Here is a 16000-nt window from a genome sequence, read left to right on the forward strand (position 1 = left end):
TTTGGCTTGGTTTGGCTGATAATAGCTGATCCAGAAATAAAAAAAAATCCGTTTGTCTTTACACAGAGAAGTGTATGTACTTTTTGGTTTATTAACACTGTATGTTAGGTGAAGATGAAATAATCACAAAAATACCACCAAAAAGATATAGCCATTACTAAACTTAACCTATATACTTATTTTTTTAAGGAAAATTTAAAAAATCAGGCTTAAGACTGCTGAAAAAAGAAGCCGGTCCCACCATAAGCCATCCGTCGGATTTTAGGCATACCATCACTGTGCAACACACAGTAGATCCTAAAGGGGGGCTCAGCGGGGTTATTAGCCCCAATAGTCCCCCTGGGTCTCCGGCGATACCCCATTTAAGAGCTATTGCAAGTAAGTAGTTTGTTGAAATTATTTTAAATTTAATAGTAAAAAAGTTATTTATTAGTTGTTTGGTACAGAAAGTTTACCGTACTGTATACAGAAAATTACGTGTACAGAAAACAGACACAATTATAGGAAATTCATATTATCAAAACTTATATACCTTTCTTGATTCTGAGAATCAACCTCCATCATATACATTGAGAGGTCGAAAATATTTCTGTTATTGTTTTTTGTATTTTTTTCGTACATATTTTGTATTACTTTTTGTTTAATAAAAGATGTTACTTTTGTAACTAAGTTCTTTAAATAGATATAATGTGAAACTATAACTTTGAGAAACACTACCATAAGGCAATACTGTACCTTAAAATTTCACAGAAAACAATATTATAATTTAAGAAATACGTGTAACTTTCTGTTCATCCAAACAACTACAAATTTTTGGCATGTCATTTTTATCAGCATGGTTTTCCAATTTTACATTTTATAATTTTACTTTTTTGGTTTAGTTCAATAGTGTGTGTTGTGTTTCTTAGTTATCCGATTTTTTCTATCTTAGATTTGTTTTGACGATAGCTTTGCGATATTTTTGTCACAGTTGTGTCGTGCTTTAAAGTTTTTACTGTTTGATGATGGCACATTCATTTTAATTTTCTTTTTAAATCATGTCGATTTACAATATTAAATATGTATAGGAAATTATTATTTATTTGATTTGAGTTGTTTAAAAAGTTTTTCGGAAATACTTATGGGTTCGTCGTTTGGATCACAACACACACAAATACACGAAATGAAATAAATGGAAATGGAAAAATAAAAGGAAAAATCCATGCTGAAGGACAAGGAGTTACCCAACAGGTTTCTTTATGGAGTTAATATCTACTATGTAATATTCTTAATAATGTTATTACCTGACAAACGGATAGTGAAAGGAATGCGGGCAAAAACAATCGATGTTGTCAAGTTATACATCAAGTTATTACATATATTTTTATTTAACGTTCATTTCATATATTTGCTAAGTATTTTAACGTAGTTCTTGTTAGATGCATATTTATTTACTTTGGCGCCCAACGTGGGGCCTACTACCACTAATTTTGACGTTTTCAATGCTTACATTGAAATTAGAGGAACATATTGAAATCACTAATTTATTCCACTAAATTCGAGGTTCTGAAATGTAGCTTAAAGGGGTCCTACACACAACGATTTGATGTGCTGCCAAATCGCTCAGTTCACATCTTAAGACCAAATCTATAGCGATCTTTTCTCACTACGCGTTCAGATTTTATAAAATAAAAATTCGTCAGTCTATAGTTTAATACAGTTCCCGCCAAATATGTGGTCTGTGCAGTTAAAAATATTCAGCATGTTGAAAGATCGCCGATCTGATCTCTTTGATGAGATCTTTATCGAAACCATCACGTTTCATCATCACGTTGAGATTTGGACTGAATCGAAGTACAGTTCAAATCTCTCAAGTATCGTTACGTATAGGACCATTTTTAAGAATTATTACAATTTGTGTCCATATTAGGGATAGACCTTCTAGACATTCAACAATATTTTCTTACAATGGGTAGCTGATGAACCGGAAGGCGCTAAACATATAGTTATTCTCATGTAACGTTTCTCATTGCGTTCTATCAATTGTCAGAGTTTATAGGTTATGTTAGCTAATTTGATAAGGGTAAAAAATGTTTATACCTATGTGGCGGATTCATCTCTCCAAAAAAAAATATAGGTATTTCGCCACTGCAAAAAAATCAACAAAACGACGCCAAAAGTGAAAAATAAAAGAGGCTTTTTATACAATCTTATAAAAATAAATGTATTGCTCATGCATCTGTAGATGTTAGTAATGTATGGCAATTGCTTCTTTGATTTTAAAGAACATAAATAAACATAACATACGTAAAAATTAAAAACAAATTAAAATAGTCATACACAAAGTTTGAGGCTTTTTGGTTTTACCTTATTAAGTAATTGTCACCAGGTAGTAATTGTTAATTTTGAAGTTTAACTTGTTATAATGTCATTTTAACAGAACGTCAACGGTTTTTGTAGACGTATCTGTTTAAAAAAAAATAAAGTGTTCTCGAATAGTTGCATTTAAATATTTTAAATAGTTTTTTTTATTTTTGTATTTTTTTTTGCTTCCGATGACGGAAAGAAATAAGCTTTCCGAAACGTTAAGCATTTTTTTGTTCGTTAGGCAAATTTGTTTATCAGTAAACCTAACTGCTGACAAGTAGTCTCCGTTGAATTAACGCAGCAGTATTTACAAAAATAACTATTTTATTTTGTAGATTTTCTTGCAATGGCGAAATACCCATATAATAGGATTTTTTTGGATTGATAAGGATAGTACTGCAAATGAAAGCACTTTTAGACACTTCGGCAAGTAAATTGAGCAATTTTTGACAGCTTGGACTGTGATATATACCGCGTTAATATTAAAACTAAATAATACAAATAAAGAAACCTGTTGGAATTTATGTCCTACCCGAGTCCATGATGACTCTTGTTGTCTGTAGTGCCCGCGGACGGTGTCAAAGGCAAGACGTGGGGTCCCAGCACGTGCCACCAGCGCGAGCGCGGCCAGCTCACCATGCTGCGCCCCGCCCACGACAACAAGCACACCGCCGCCATCTGGTCGAAGAGCGCCCCCAACCTGGACAAGACGAAGCTGGGCCAGGGCTCGGCCGCCATGGCCGCCGATCTAGGTAACGTCATCGCGGCAACGTCGGAAACAACGTCGACCAAGTCGGCGTCGTCGGCCTACGCGACCAAGCTGTTCCACAAGCTCACGGCCACCCTTAGCCCTGGCGGGGTGTTTGGAAGAAGTCACAGCATTACGCCCACGGTTAAGGAGACTTCTCCCGTAACAAGGTCGAAGGGGAAGGGTGGCTTGAACAGGAACAGGTTGAGTAGGTCGTTCGGGAATATCGCGTCGATGCCGGAGCCTCAATACGACACGGTGTTCTCGACGAATAGTTTCGTGATTCGGAGGGGGGTCAGGAGCGGGTCGGTGGACTGGGACGCGGATAGTTTCGACGAGGGGAGGAAGACTGATTGGGACTAGGGTTTCTAAGATCGTCGTACGAATAGCTTAAAAAATAAATTGTGGTTTTTTCGGTGGAGGCTGGTGAGGTGAGAAACTAGGATGTTACTTTGTTGTTTGTCGGTATTGTCTTCGGTTATCCAAACATTGATATCCCTGCATAACCAAAACCAAACCATACCACCTAAATCCCCAGCGCGAAATTTAAATTCCAGTTAGTCAGTCCGGCGCCGAATATGTCTATGGTTGGCAACAATGAATTTAAAAATTGTGCCCTCGATTATGTAACTAAAAGTTTAATTGATATGAAATATACTTTCCTATGAATACAGTACCCTAACAATAAAGATTTCCAAAGTTCAACCTCACCAGCCATGATTATTTGGTTTTATCTGTGTTTGATTGTATCCATTACTTTCAAAAGCTATGGCAATGGAACTGAATCCTTTATAATCCATGGATGACAGACATCTTATAACTAAAAACTCATAGAATTGAAGCAAGAACAATTTCATAATCCGTGGATAACAGAAAGACTTTATTAATGGATTATTTTTTCGTACATTTCAATTTTATTAGGGTTCAAAATACTTCAGAAGTGCGTAATAATATATTCTACTCAAATCCTTGACCAGCAGTATTTTTTAAATTTTATATTCAGTCAAATATTCCATCATGGAAAGAAGTCAAGAGAAAACATATTTATAATACATTTCAAGAATAGAATGTAATACAAACGTGTGTACAATCAAACACAAAAGCCTTATAATATTTTCCACTTAATTTAAAAAAAATCAACATAAAAGACCTGCCATATACATTTTGCCAAACTTGCGGACGTTCGAAGTAAGTTTTTTAACTTTAAGCACAAAACTAAAAAGGGAAGACCACTAATAATTAAATAAAAATGACAGCATCTATCATATTTTTAATTTGAATTTTTTTCATCTTTTTATCGTCTTTTCCTTACTTTTTAAGAATCATATTTGCGCGTTCATTTTATTTTAATTATAATTTTTTATTATGTAAATACACTCTCGATAATGTAAATAGTAATCGTCTAGAGTATAAATATAAATTAGCTAAGCAAGAAAAAAAAATAAGAAACATAAAAAAACGATTTTGTGGGCTAGTGAATATTATTTACTTAATTTAGAGGAGATTGAACTTGATTTGTCTCACTCTTTTAGCAGTGTTAATTGTTTTTTCGTAATTCTTTAAAAAAAGGAAATAACTTATATTTTTGAGGGACAAATCTATTTGATCTCAGTATTGTTAATTTTTTTGTAAAAAAATATTTATGACGTACTGTTAGAACTTAAATTATTTCTATTTTATAAATTTGATTTCTGAGAAAAAAATAAGAATGCCAAATATATATATATAGTGCATCTGTTGATGGGATCGACAGTTCATAATTTTAATTTAAATTTTACTTTTATTACACTTTGTTTTAGAATTTTAAACCACATAAAAATATTTTTATAATTCATCACTTTCATTATCTTAGCAGATTATTATTAAACACTTTATAGTTTCTCATATTTTTGTTATCTCCCATTTTGGATACAGGCTAGTTTGGCACAAGAAATAGTTAGGTTAAAAATAAATTATTTATATTATCAAATTAGAATTACGTTTTGTACATATCGCTAGTTCTTTTTAAAATAAGGTAATTTATACATATAGCCGGTTTTCGAAGTTCTTTTTTCATGGAATTTAATTACTTAGGTTTTACAAAAAAAAATCAACCAGCGACTGAATTTTTTAGGTAAATGTAGTTCAGAAAAAATATAAATAATATTTTCAGTGCAATAGAATTTTTATTTTTTTTTACTTTGTGATTGTAAATTAATAGAACGTCTTGAAACTTGATTTTGATTTAAGCTTTGATTTCCAAAGCTTAAATTAAAATTCTGATTAATACTGGATTTAGTTAGTATTTACAATCATACTGTATATAATTCTTGTAGGATTGTGACAGTTTTATTGTTGGTTATTCTTAGGAGAATACAGCCGTTAAAACAAATACTTGAATATTAAACTATCTGCTTCTTTTTATTTTAAAGACGAATTTCTCAATAGTTATTTCACAATTTACAACTTTTAACAAAATAGCATTGTTTTATTAGTTGTAAAAATGACACTTTTTGTGGCGCGTGGCTGTACATTTCACAAGGCGACATTACAGGCGAGGCTCAAAAAGTACATTTTTACTCCGATTAGGACAAGTTATTTTTTTTCAAACGTCACAAATAATTTTTTTAAACAATTTCAAACGTTGCAAATAATATAAAAAGTAATACCTTGTAATTATATATCGAGCAATGGGTAGACTCGTTGAATTTAACACTTAATATCAATTTAATAATATATTTTTGTGCTTAGGCCTAAAAGTGCTTTACTTTTATGCCTAGGCGTTAAAATTACCTTTTTGAAGTAAAACTTCTTTAAGTAATTTTGTAAATGTTGATAAAAGTGTAAGCACAACGACCTTACAAAATGGCTACAATAACATCTCTTCTGTCTTGATGTTTTTTATGTATTAATATAATCTAACTTTTCACATAAAAAGGAAGAAAATATTTTGAAATTCACGTGTTTACTGTAGTGGTACTATTCTCAAAAGAGCAACCTAACTAAAATTTAACAAAATACAATAATTTAAGAACAATTTCTTTTTCAACTGAAGGTTCCTCCGAGGAGTACCTGCCGAAAATCATATGTAAGTTACATATCAAAATAAAAATACTTTTATTTTTTTGATAAAAGCGACCCAGATCCCCCCTCCCCGCCGTTCTGTTTAGTTCTATTTTAATTGTTTTATTTCAGTTCGACAGCGACAATATTTTTTTATTAAGTTTTAGTTTTTAAGCACAAATTTTTTCGCATGTGTGTTAGTTAATTTTTCGATTTGTATTTTTTTAGCTTATTTAATTAAGTAGACTGTTTGATTGATTAAGAAGTACTTTTGTAGCTGTGTTAGCTTATAGGTCTAATGCTGTTTTTTTTCACAAATTTTTTGATTAATTTTTATCGCTTACTTATATAATTTTGAAGACGTTTTTTTTTAATTTTTAATAGTTTTTAATGTTGGCTCAGTTAATATTTTTTTACATAACATATTCAGTCATATTAAATACCAAGTTAGCCTGTAGAGGGTGTCCCATTTTCCTGTGTTTTACAGGGTTTCTCGTTTATGAGTAGAGGTACAAAGATACGGTTTTCACATTACTGTGCTATTTTTATATGGAACTAAAGATGCTACACTCGTATTTATCCTAGCTCTCTTAGCTCCTAAAATAGTGTCCCATTTAAAAACATAAGTTTGAGTCATATTTCGAAAATAATAGCTCCCAGCGAAAAAGTTAACAGGTAACCAAGATACAAAGGAGGTCGTAAAATGCAACATTTTAAACTTCCTCCTGTATTTCAGGAACTAAAAAGGCTAGGACAAATCTATATGTGGCATCTTTAGTTTCATAAAAAAGTAGGAAAGTGATGTGAAAACCGCATCTTTGTATCTCTACTCATAAACAAGAAACCCTATAAAACACACGAAAATGGGGCACCCTGTACGTTTAAAGGACTATGACTTTTATTTTTAGAATACATTCAGTAAAAAATAAATTGTAGGGGTTTTAGTAAAATTTTGTTGATTATTGAAATGGATATTATTGATTGTTGATATGTTCAAAAATTAATGAATTTCATTTTAGCTGAGCCTTCTAGCATTTTTTTATTGGTAAATTCATTCAAAATTTTTCTTTCACGTCGTGGCATGCAAAAAGACGTCTTTCAATTGTTCTTTCTGGTGACGGTTCAAAATTTGTAACTTTATATTTTTAATAAATCCTATAACGTCCTAAAACTGGCTGTTTATTTTTTTTTCTACTTCTCACACACTTACAAGCATGAACCCAGATGTTTTTTTTTTATTATTTTCTGTTTTAAAAAACACCTTGGTTTATTTATGTATTTATTTGCATCATTTTTATTTTTTTATTTTTGTTTCATTAGATTTAATTTTTAAAAGTAATGCAAATAAATTATAACCTAGACTGGTCTAAAACTGTAGATATTATTTAGTATGGTATAGGGTGTTGGGATTTTTCGGTACTAAAATATTAACCTTAATAATTTTAAGCTTGTTTCTTATACTAATGACAGCTGACAGTGAATTATATTTAATACACTCTACACCCTATACTTTTCTACAGTTTCAGATAATAAAAAAGCTTTAGGCTTTTGTCCTGAAAGTAATATACCACTTGTCGAGTTTTAATACAGTGATATATAGGGTGTTTCATTTTAAATGGTTTAATTTCAATGCATAGAATTCGTGTTAAATTTCATAAAGATATCTAACATCCTGGTTATTATGGAAAAAATAGAAAATTTTACCACCCTGTATCTCAAAAGTTAAGATGTTTCAAACATACCTTCATAAGTTTTTTCTTATAATCTGTCCAAAAAGGACAAGGACCTCTCTACCCCGTATATAAAAACATAAAACTATTCAACTGAAGAAGCAGAATGTCCTACACCTTCTATTAAAAAAAAGTCAATCAAAATTTGACAGAATTAGAATTAGAATGACTTCATAAAAAACTCTAAAAGTTTTATAATTTAAAAGTTTTCTCTAAAACTAATATTTACGAAGATAAAATAAAAGTTACTTCTTTGATAAGTGGTATAAAGATTTCTTCCTAAAAATCGTTTCTTCGAATGTGTTATTAATCATATTAAAAACTAAATCACAGTGTATTTAGGTTTGAGCAGCGGCAATCTCAAATTCTATGTTGACGTAAGGTATTGATCAAAAAAGTCTACCTCTATAATGGCTTTATTTTTGCGAGAAAGACCACCTGTGTAAAATTTTCCAGGTATTTTACCATTGAAAATAATGAAAATATTCCAAAAAAGTTGATTGTGTCGACCCTAAATATATTAAGATGTTTAAACAAAGGATGCCCTATCTACCCGCAACCATATCTCAAAACATAAAGCTTTCGTTTAGTGAAAATAATAATATCAAAGCTCGCTACTCGAACGTAGATATGCTGTGACGAAGCATTAATTCCAGTGGAGCATTTAAACTACCCGCTACTTTTTGCGTTTTAATTTTGGTGTTTGTGTGCCAGTAGTAATTGAAAACGATTAATGCCGAAAGGAAAAAAGCAAAAAAAAAATGTTTAATTTCGACAGATTACGTGCCGCCCGAAGATTGGGGACCCGAGTATCCGATTGCTGGAGCTGTTAGGCATAATATACCTATGCCTACGTTGTACAATGCTGAAGGTAGGTGCAATTGAACTACTTTTCATCATAGTATGTTATAAATTTTCCACAGTCGCTTCCAAGACGTGTGCATAGAGGCTAACATTTGGCGCCCAACGTGGGGTACCAAAAATTATTTGGCGCCCAACGTGGGGTACCAAAAATTATTTGGCGCCCAACGTGGGGTACCAAAAATTATTTGGCGCCCAACGTGGGGCACAAAAAAATGTTAGCGCATTTGCCAGGCTATCGCAGTGTTCAGCCATTTTCCCTTTCTAATTGACAGACCTACACATGGCTTTGTGTGCCAATCTCACCAGATTTAAGTGCTATTAAGCTTGAAATGTCCTGTTAAAAGATTCACTACAATTTTGACAGTTTCCCTGTCTTTTCTTATCAAGTCTTTCGTAAATTTTGGTGCATATATCTGTGCCTGTATATCAACTAATTATAATGTACGTTAACTACCTTTATCTTTGTGTTATACTTTTGGAGTCGTACCTTTTTTACACCTATGTAAATGCCCGTAAAAAGTATCTTCAGAAATTCATACATGAAAATTTAGACTTGTACAAAAATGGTTTTTATTGTTTTAACATTTTGTTCCGGCTAGGTCAAAGACTAAAACCAAAGTTGAGCATAGTGGAACTAGTCCTGTATAATATCGCCGCTATGCTGGCAGGTGTAGCTTCCGGATACGACGTAAGACTGTCAAATATATCGCCTTTACATCCGAGCTTACAACCCAACAGGTAAATACAAACAAAAATATAGAAATAATATTTTTATAACATCACTTTTTGTAGTAGGATAGAAGTGGTCGATATGCCCGCTTGGCGGCCTGTTGAACCGCAAGACTATGAATATTCAACAGTTTCCGGGTACAATCACAACACCTATCACGGTCCTACGAAGCATTACAGACCGATGTTGACTGGTTCTCAACTGCTGAATTTGCAAAATGAGGAGAAACGGCCACTAAGGTGAAATTTATAGAGTTATAGTTTAAAATAAATTTCCTGCAACCTTCTAAGAAACTATCTACTATCAATTCAAACTATTTTCTATCAATTATTCTCTATTGATCTCCCGTTAGGGGTTGATCGTTTCGTACATTAACCAGAGTTTTTCTAGTGGTTTCGTTGACTTAACTGACACTAATATGCATAAATTATTTGTATCCCTAGGTTTACTGACTCACCTCAGCATCACGTACCTAACCCGTCACCTAGGCGGAAATCTAGCTCTACCAGCAACGATGGTTCAGATCTTTATGGACCTTTTGAGCGGACTGCTACAATATACATTCCAGGGGACTATCATGGGTACAAATTTTTCTATTTGTTTTACTTTCCATATAAAGACTTCAACTATTTTTTACATATCTGTTCCTCATTTTCAGTTGCCAAAATGAATCGGGGCATTGTATAGGGTGTAATATAAGAACACAAGAGCCATATAGCACTTATAACAGCCAATACGATCAGAGTTATGGGTACAGTTCGGAGCACAGTGGTACAACCACTACATTGTACGGTTACGGAACTGATTACGCGTACGACAATCCTAGTAGTGTTAGTAGTCATAGTGGATCAAGGACACCGCAGAGGTAAGAATGACAAAACTCTATAAGACTGTCTATTACGGATTTCTTCAAAGTAGACTATTTGCACTTTGGTAAGATACAGAAATTTTTCAAGAATAAAACATTTTGTATTACTTAAAATAAACCTTTTTCTATACTTGACTTTTTTTACTTAGGTTACCATTGCAAACACATAGGAGAACGCCATCTAACGTTTCAAACGCGAGTTCGACGAATACTAGTGGGTCAAATGTCAATCCTAGTTTTAGGTAAGTTTTTGTCTAATTTTTAAATAACACAAGAGCCATATAGTTTTTCATATTTGTTATTTTCTTTATTACAGATTAGAAGAAGAATATACACCGACACATTATTTACCAAGAAGACCGCAGTATGACTATGATTACAATACATATTCTAGGACGAATTCTCAAGATTCCAATAATTTCGAAAGACCTAGCACGTTAGAAACGGTAAATATGTCAAACGTCATTAGTGTCATATGATAATGCTATAATTCGCAGCAATATTCTGAAATTAGGTTACTAAAATACAAATTTAACAAAATTGAGAATGTTTTAAATAATTATTTAATTGTACATTATTTTTAGGCTGGTTACACAAAATTGAGATCAAGTTTAAAGCGTAACAACTACACTGCATCACCCGGCGGTCATTCTGGTGGAAACACGCCTACCAACCCTACGCCACCTGACAGTTTAACTAGTGACGACAGTTCGTATATTTCGGCTAAAGATAGCAACAACAGCTCTATTAGTAGGTAAGGAAAAGTTCAGTTTTTAGAAGTATTTGAGAATTAAATACTTAAGACTTGATTATTTATAAAATGAGAGAATTATTCTACTTTCCATGTTTCTTAAGGTAGCCACACACGTACAGTTTTTCCTCAAGGCAAAATTGTGCCTTGAGGAATGCCTAAATGTGGATGCCTACACGCGATCTGTCAAAAATTAACGGTTTATATACAGTGCACAACGGAAAACTGGAAAATTAACTTACGATACTACCACAGACTTAGAGTTTGTCCTATGCAGGCCAAGGTCTTCACTATACATGCTGGGTTATATCTCAAGGATTGGACTGCGCAGTACAAACCTTAGGAAAAAACCGAATGTGTGTGGCTACTTTTATTATGTAATATCGTCGGTGAAACGTGATAAACTGCTAACTCCATTATTCCTAATTTTACAGGAGAGCAAAATAACGGTACAAAAAAATATGTACACGTGTAGGAAGTTTTTTGATGCCTTAATATGATAAAGAGATAAGAATTTTATTTGCTGGGGAACAATAAAACTCAATATTTCGTGTTACGTCATTTTTTTCAGATACAATAGGGAGATAGCAGATATTCGTCTTGTAGAAATAAGAAATAAAGATATACTTCTGGAGATAGCAACCTTTATTGTTTGAAGTTTTGAAAATGGAAATGAATATTACCCACATAGATATAGAAATAATCAATTAAATTTAAAAAAATATGATATTCATAACCATATATTTATAATATCGTCGGTCTATAGAAGCAAAACCTACAAGTCCAAAAACGAATAAATTTTTAATGAAAATTTTAAAACTTTTTGCATTTTTAAAGAACTGAAGTAGCAGAATTTTGGACTTAATGAATATGAAAATAATTTACAAATTAAACTTATAATTCTTAGAATATGTGGTAGAATCCTTCCATGCTTATCCTAATTTTTATACAACGGTAGTAGACCGAGCTTGGAAGACTAGTGCGTGATTTTATTAAATTTTTATTATTTTTCTCCTTATTTTTTTATTTTTTATAAAAATTATGTATCATTTACGTGAAAAAACGTTGAAAAAAATAAAACTCATTAGGTATTATGGAAACTCTTGTACAAGTAAGTAATGTTATTTAAACTATTAATAGCACGCCGATGAATTGCTCGTATATAGAGAATTTCGTTTTTCCCCTTACCCTTTACGGATACCCCGTATTTACAGAACGGATCGACGCAGGGTCGGACTGGCCATATTATATAGATAACTATTAGGGGGGGCCCAGCCTTCGCAGGCCCCCTTTATAGTTCATTATTTATTCTTAACAATATTTGCTTTTGCATTGCATTATGGAATTTGCATAGTTCCCTGATTTCTATACAGGATGAGTCTTAAATAAATGCAAATATGTTCAGGGCTGGTAAATCTCGATAAAAGAAACATAATATTTTCTCTTCGCCGTTTTTTCAAATAAATCCAAAACAACCGAGTTATTTCACTTTTAAAATTTCCAGTTTTTTACTATAAGTTTGAGAATCATTGGATTTTCTTTCTTGTAAATTTAATCTACTACCTATGTTACCATATTACAAACAAAGTATGTTTTTAAACTAAAAATTAAATAAAAATCCAATTTTTTTTTAAATTTCAAATTTTCAAAAAAAAACATTCGCGCAAAGAACCTCATAATCGTGTTTCTTGGGTCGAAACATACTACCCTAAAAATATTTGCACTTATTTAAGACTCACCCTGTATATAATAGGGAAAAATTGACCAAAACTTAAGGCGAAAAATTACGCAAAAAAAAACACGGGCCCCTCCTTACATTGCCACCCGGGCCTCTTTAGTCTAGTGCGACCCTGGATCGACGTACTCTACTAAAAAACATACGACTAAGAATCTGGTTGTTTGCTTTAGCGGGATCGTAACGGAAATTACGGAGATAGCAGCATTTCGGTGGCTATTTCAGATCACTAGGAGTTAGCAGATATTATTGAGTTAAAATAAAAAATTTTCTTTAATGGAAAAAAATGTGTTTGCTTTCCCTACTTATAGAGTATTTTTTTCTTTTTCTAATGGTATAAAATAACTTATTAACGTAAAAAATGGAGTTAGCAGGTTATCACGTTTCACTGACGATATACTAGTCAGTTAAAAGTCGGATCTTTTGTTTGAAGGGTGAGATTTTCACCGACTACCCTGATGGATTTACCTGTACCTGGTCAGAATTTGGACACGACCATACCTTTGCAAGCTCGGAGAAATCGACAGAGGCCATCGTTGGCTGAAATGGATCGCGAATTTATGTCGTAATAGTTACTGATTTGAATTGACCTTAATGTTAAGGCCTTTATGCATGAACTTTTAGATTTTAGATGAGACTCAATACTTTTGGTCTTTTATTTTTATGCTAATTTACGAAATTTTGCAACTCGTTATATTTCACTACGAATTCAAAATTTTGAAGATACTTTCAAGAGAAATATATCACATAATATATTTTAACACTCTTATACCAACATTATTACATCGAAGTACAAACATAGAATTACCGTAAAATGGGGTGAATAGAAACAGTTTCGTAGGCTATTGGCGATATACCGGTTGATAAAAATGTGGTATTATTTTCCCGAATATTTTAAAACATGTGTCTTTGTTTGTTCTTTGCGTATACATATAATTTGATTTTTGAAAAATATGCATATAAATATTAAATAAAAATAACATTTGTGTTTCTATTCACCTGCTATTCGGGAGAATAGAAACACACATTATGTTAAGGTTTTTATCTATTCTATTTCCAACAAGGTGATTAGAAACAGTAAATTATTACATATTTAAGTAGGTTTAACAATAATTAACAATACATATAATATAACAATTTATATGTACCGGCTTATGTATTACTTTAAAAATAAATATTTTATTTATAAAGTTTTCGCGCCATACAAAATAGGTGATAAATCGATCTCAATTTATTGATCAGCTGATTGACAGAAACAGTGCTGCCACAGATAAAAATATAGTTTTTACGTTTTATTGTGTATTACCAATGATAGAAAAATTAGATATGTCGACTCTTTTTACTTTGAATATTTTTAATCGTGATTTGATTTTTTTCAGAAATTTTGTTTCTATTCACCACTATGTTTCTATTCCCCCCATTTTACGGTACCTAACCATACATAATAGTACGAGAGCTAGCAACGTCGGAAAAACATGTATTTTAAGACATCTGGCTCTTTGATATATCTTTTACAATACTTTCTAGAACAGCGTGCTGGCCGTCTGGCTGCTGGTAAACGTTGCGTTCACTACTGCGCATCGAAAGAAGATCCTATATTTTTTTTTATTTAGTTCGTTAAATTCTAGTATTGAATATAAATCGAGCAAGTCTCCATAGCGCGGCGCGCAGAGGTTCCGCCTATGAAGCGAGGAGTCCGAGTTCGAGACCGGCTCGGGGTATAGAACTATTTTATTTGAGACTTGCTCGATTTATATTCAATACTAGAATTTAACGGACTAAATAAAAAAATTTAGGATCTTCTTCCGATGCGCAGTAGTGAATGCAACGTGTATCGGCAGCTAGAAGGCCCGCATGCTGTTCCAGAGAGCATAGTAAAAGATATATCAAAGAGCCAGCTTTCTTAAAATACTTTCTAGACTATAAGCGACACCTGTGATTTTTTGTGGACTAAGTTTTCAGTGTGTTTTTCTTATATTTTTGGTTACAATCTATACGCCACTGAATTCTACTTGAAAAACTCTGTGAGTTTAAATTGTCAACTGTAAAACAAGTGAGTTTATTTGTCAAAATATTATGCTTTCGAGGTTAAATAAATTAGGACGCATACTTCAAAGGAGCAGACGCGTATTTTCGCTTCTGAATAGCTAAGGTATTGTATGGTACAAGAATTTTCTTATTAAAGCAACTAAGTTAATGTGTAAAGGCCTTAACAGACTAAACGTTTATCAAAATGAACCTATAATTTGACTGATTATACTATTTTCCAGAAAAAAATGTATGTATTTAAATTCCTTATTTTTGACTGCCCTCATTTTGATAAATGCAGCTATTTATATACAGGATGATCTGTTCTATCACAAGAACTAAACCATCCTGTATAAAAATGTAGAACCTTAAGTTTCTATAGACAGAAGCAATATTTTATGTAAACCATTTTCTAAAACTAGTCCTAAATACTTATAAAACTTTGTTTATTATTGTAACAAAAAAATATTTGTACAGTTTATTGAGAAAAATGTATATTTTCGGGGATTCCCTGAAATCAGTTTAAATCACAAAAACTATTGTTATAGTGTAGTAAAATGACAAGCTATAGCTTACGAATACTCAATCTTAAAAGAAAAAACTGAAATTTTCTGTCAAAAAACGTTTTGACAGTCGCATGTTATATATGTCTAGTCATTAACGAAAAATCAATCAAAAAATATTTTAAAATTGAGTACATTAAAAAAGTATTACGCATCGTAGCTCAATGTTTTATATATTTAAATTTAAAGAAAAATAGTGGTTTGTACTGCTCAAAACGACGTTGTATATTTTAGCCCACTGTGCCTGTTTTTATTAAGCTAAACGATAATGATAAGATGGGGTAAAAAGACATTTTCAGAGACAAAAAAAATTTATATCTATCCCGTAAATATTGAATTTAATAAGTGATAAAAATCTTAGTCATTCATCGTGCAATTTTGATGCATTTATTTTATTTTTAGGTGTTTTTTTAATTTGATTTTATTTAAAACTATTTTCTATTTTTTAATTTTAGTTGTATACGACTCGTCGCCATTATTGAAATTAACAGTCTAAACTCTCGGATAAAAATTTTCAAAAAAAACGACGTCATAGTAACCGTAGAAATAATTCAGTTTATCTGATTTTTTATTATTTAACCTAAAAAAATGGCGA

The 16000-nt window shown here is 32.0% G+C and overlaps 1 protein-coding gene across 4 annotated transcripts in view; it reads left to right on the forward strand.

Annotated features, from left to right (window-relative positions):
• Window positions 1-13697, forward strand: part of LOC115874532 (mitogen-activated protein kinase kinase kinase 11-like) — a 70645-nt gene extending 56948 nt beyond the window's left edge. For 3 of the 4 annotated variants that reach the window (XM_030889701.1, XM_030889704.1, XM_030889702.1), the window contains 11 exons: window positions 190-378; window positions 2910-3098; window positions 8645-8737; window positions 9330-9468; window positions 9523-9699; window positions 9904-10041; window positions 10119-10325; window positions 10478-10570; window positions 10645-10774; window positions 10913-11082; window positions 13248-13697. In XM_030889701.1, the coding sequence (XP_030745561.1) occupies window positions 190-378; window positions 2910-3098; window positions 8645-8737; window positions 9330-9468; window positions 9523-9699; window positions 9904-10041; window positions 10119-10325; window positions 10478-10570; window positions 10645-10774; window positions 10913-11082; window positions 13248-13383 (1661 nt within the window). In that variant the 3' untranslated portion in view covers window positions 13384-13697. The remainder of the gene's footprint in view (window positions 1-189; window positions 379-2909; window positions 3099-8644; window positions 8738-9329; window positions 9469-9522; window positions 9700-9903; window positions 10042-10118; window positions 10326-10477; window positions 10571-10644; window positions 10775-10912; window positions 11083-13247) is intronic. The other variant, XM_030889703.1, reaches the window with a different exon arrangement.
• Window positions 13698-16000: the final 2303 nt, after the last annotated feature.

The sequence above is a fragment of the Sitophilus oryzae genome, unplaced genomic scaffold (assembly GCF_002938485.1).
Source record: "Sitophilus oryzae breed Bouriz unplaced genomic scaffold, Soryzae_2.0 scaffold_1297_pilon_pilon, whole genome shotgun sequence".
Taxonomy (NCBI): Eukaryota; Metazoa; Arthropoda; class Insecta; order Coleoptera; family Curculionidae; genus Sitophilus; species Sitophilus oryzae.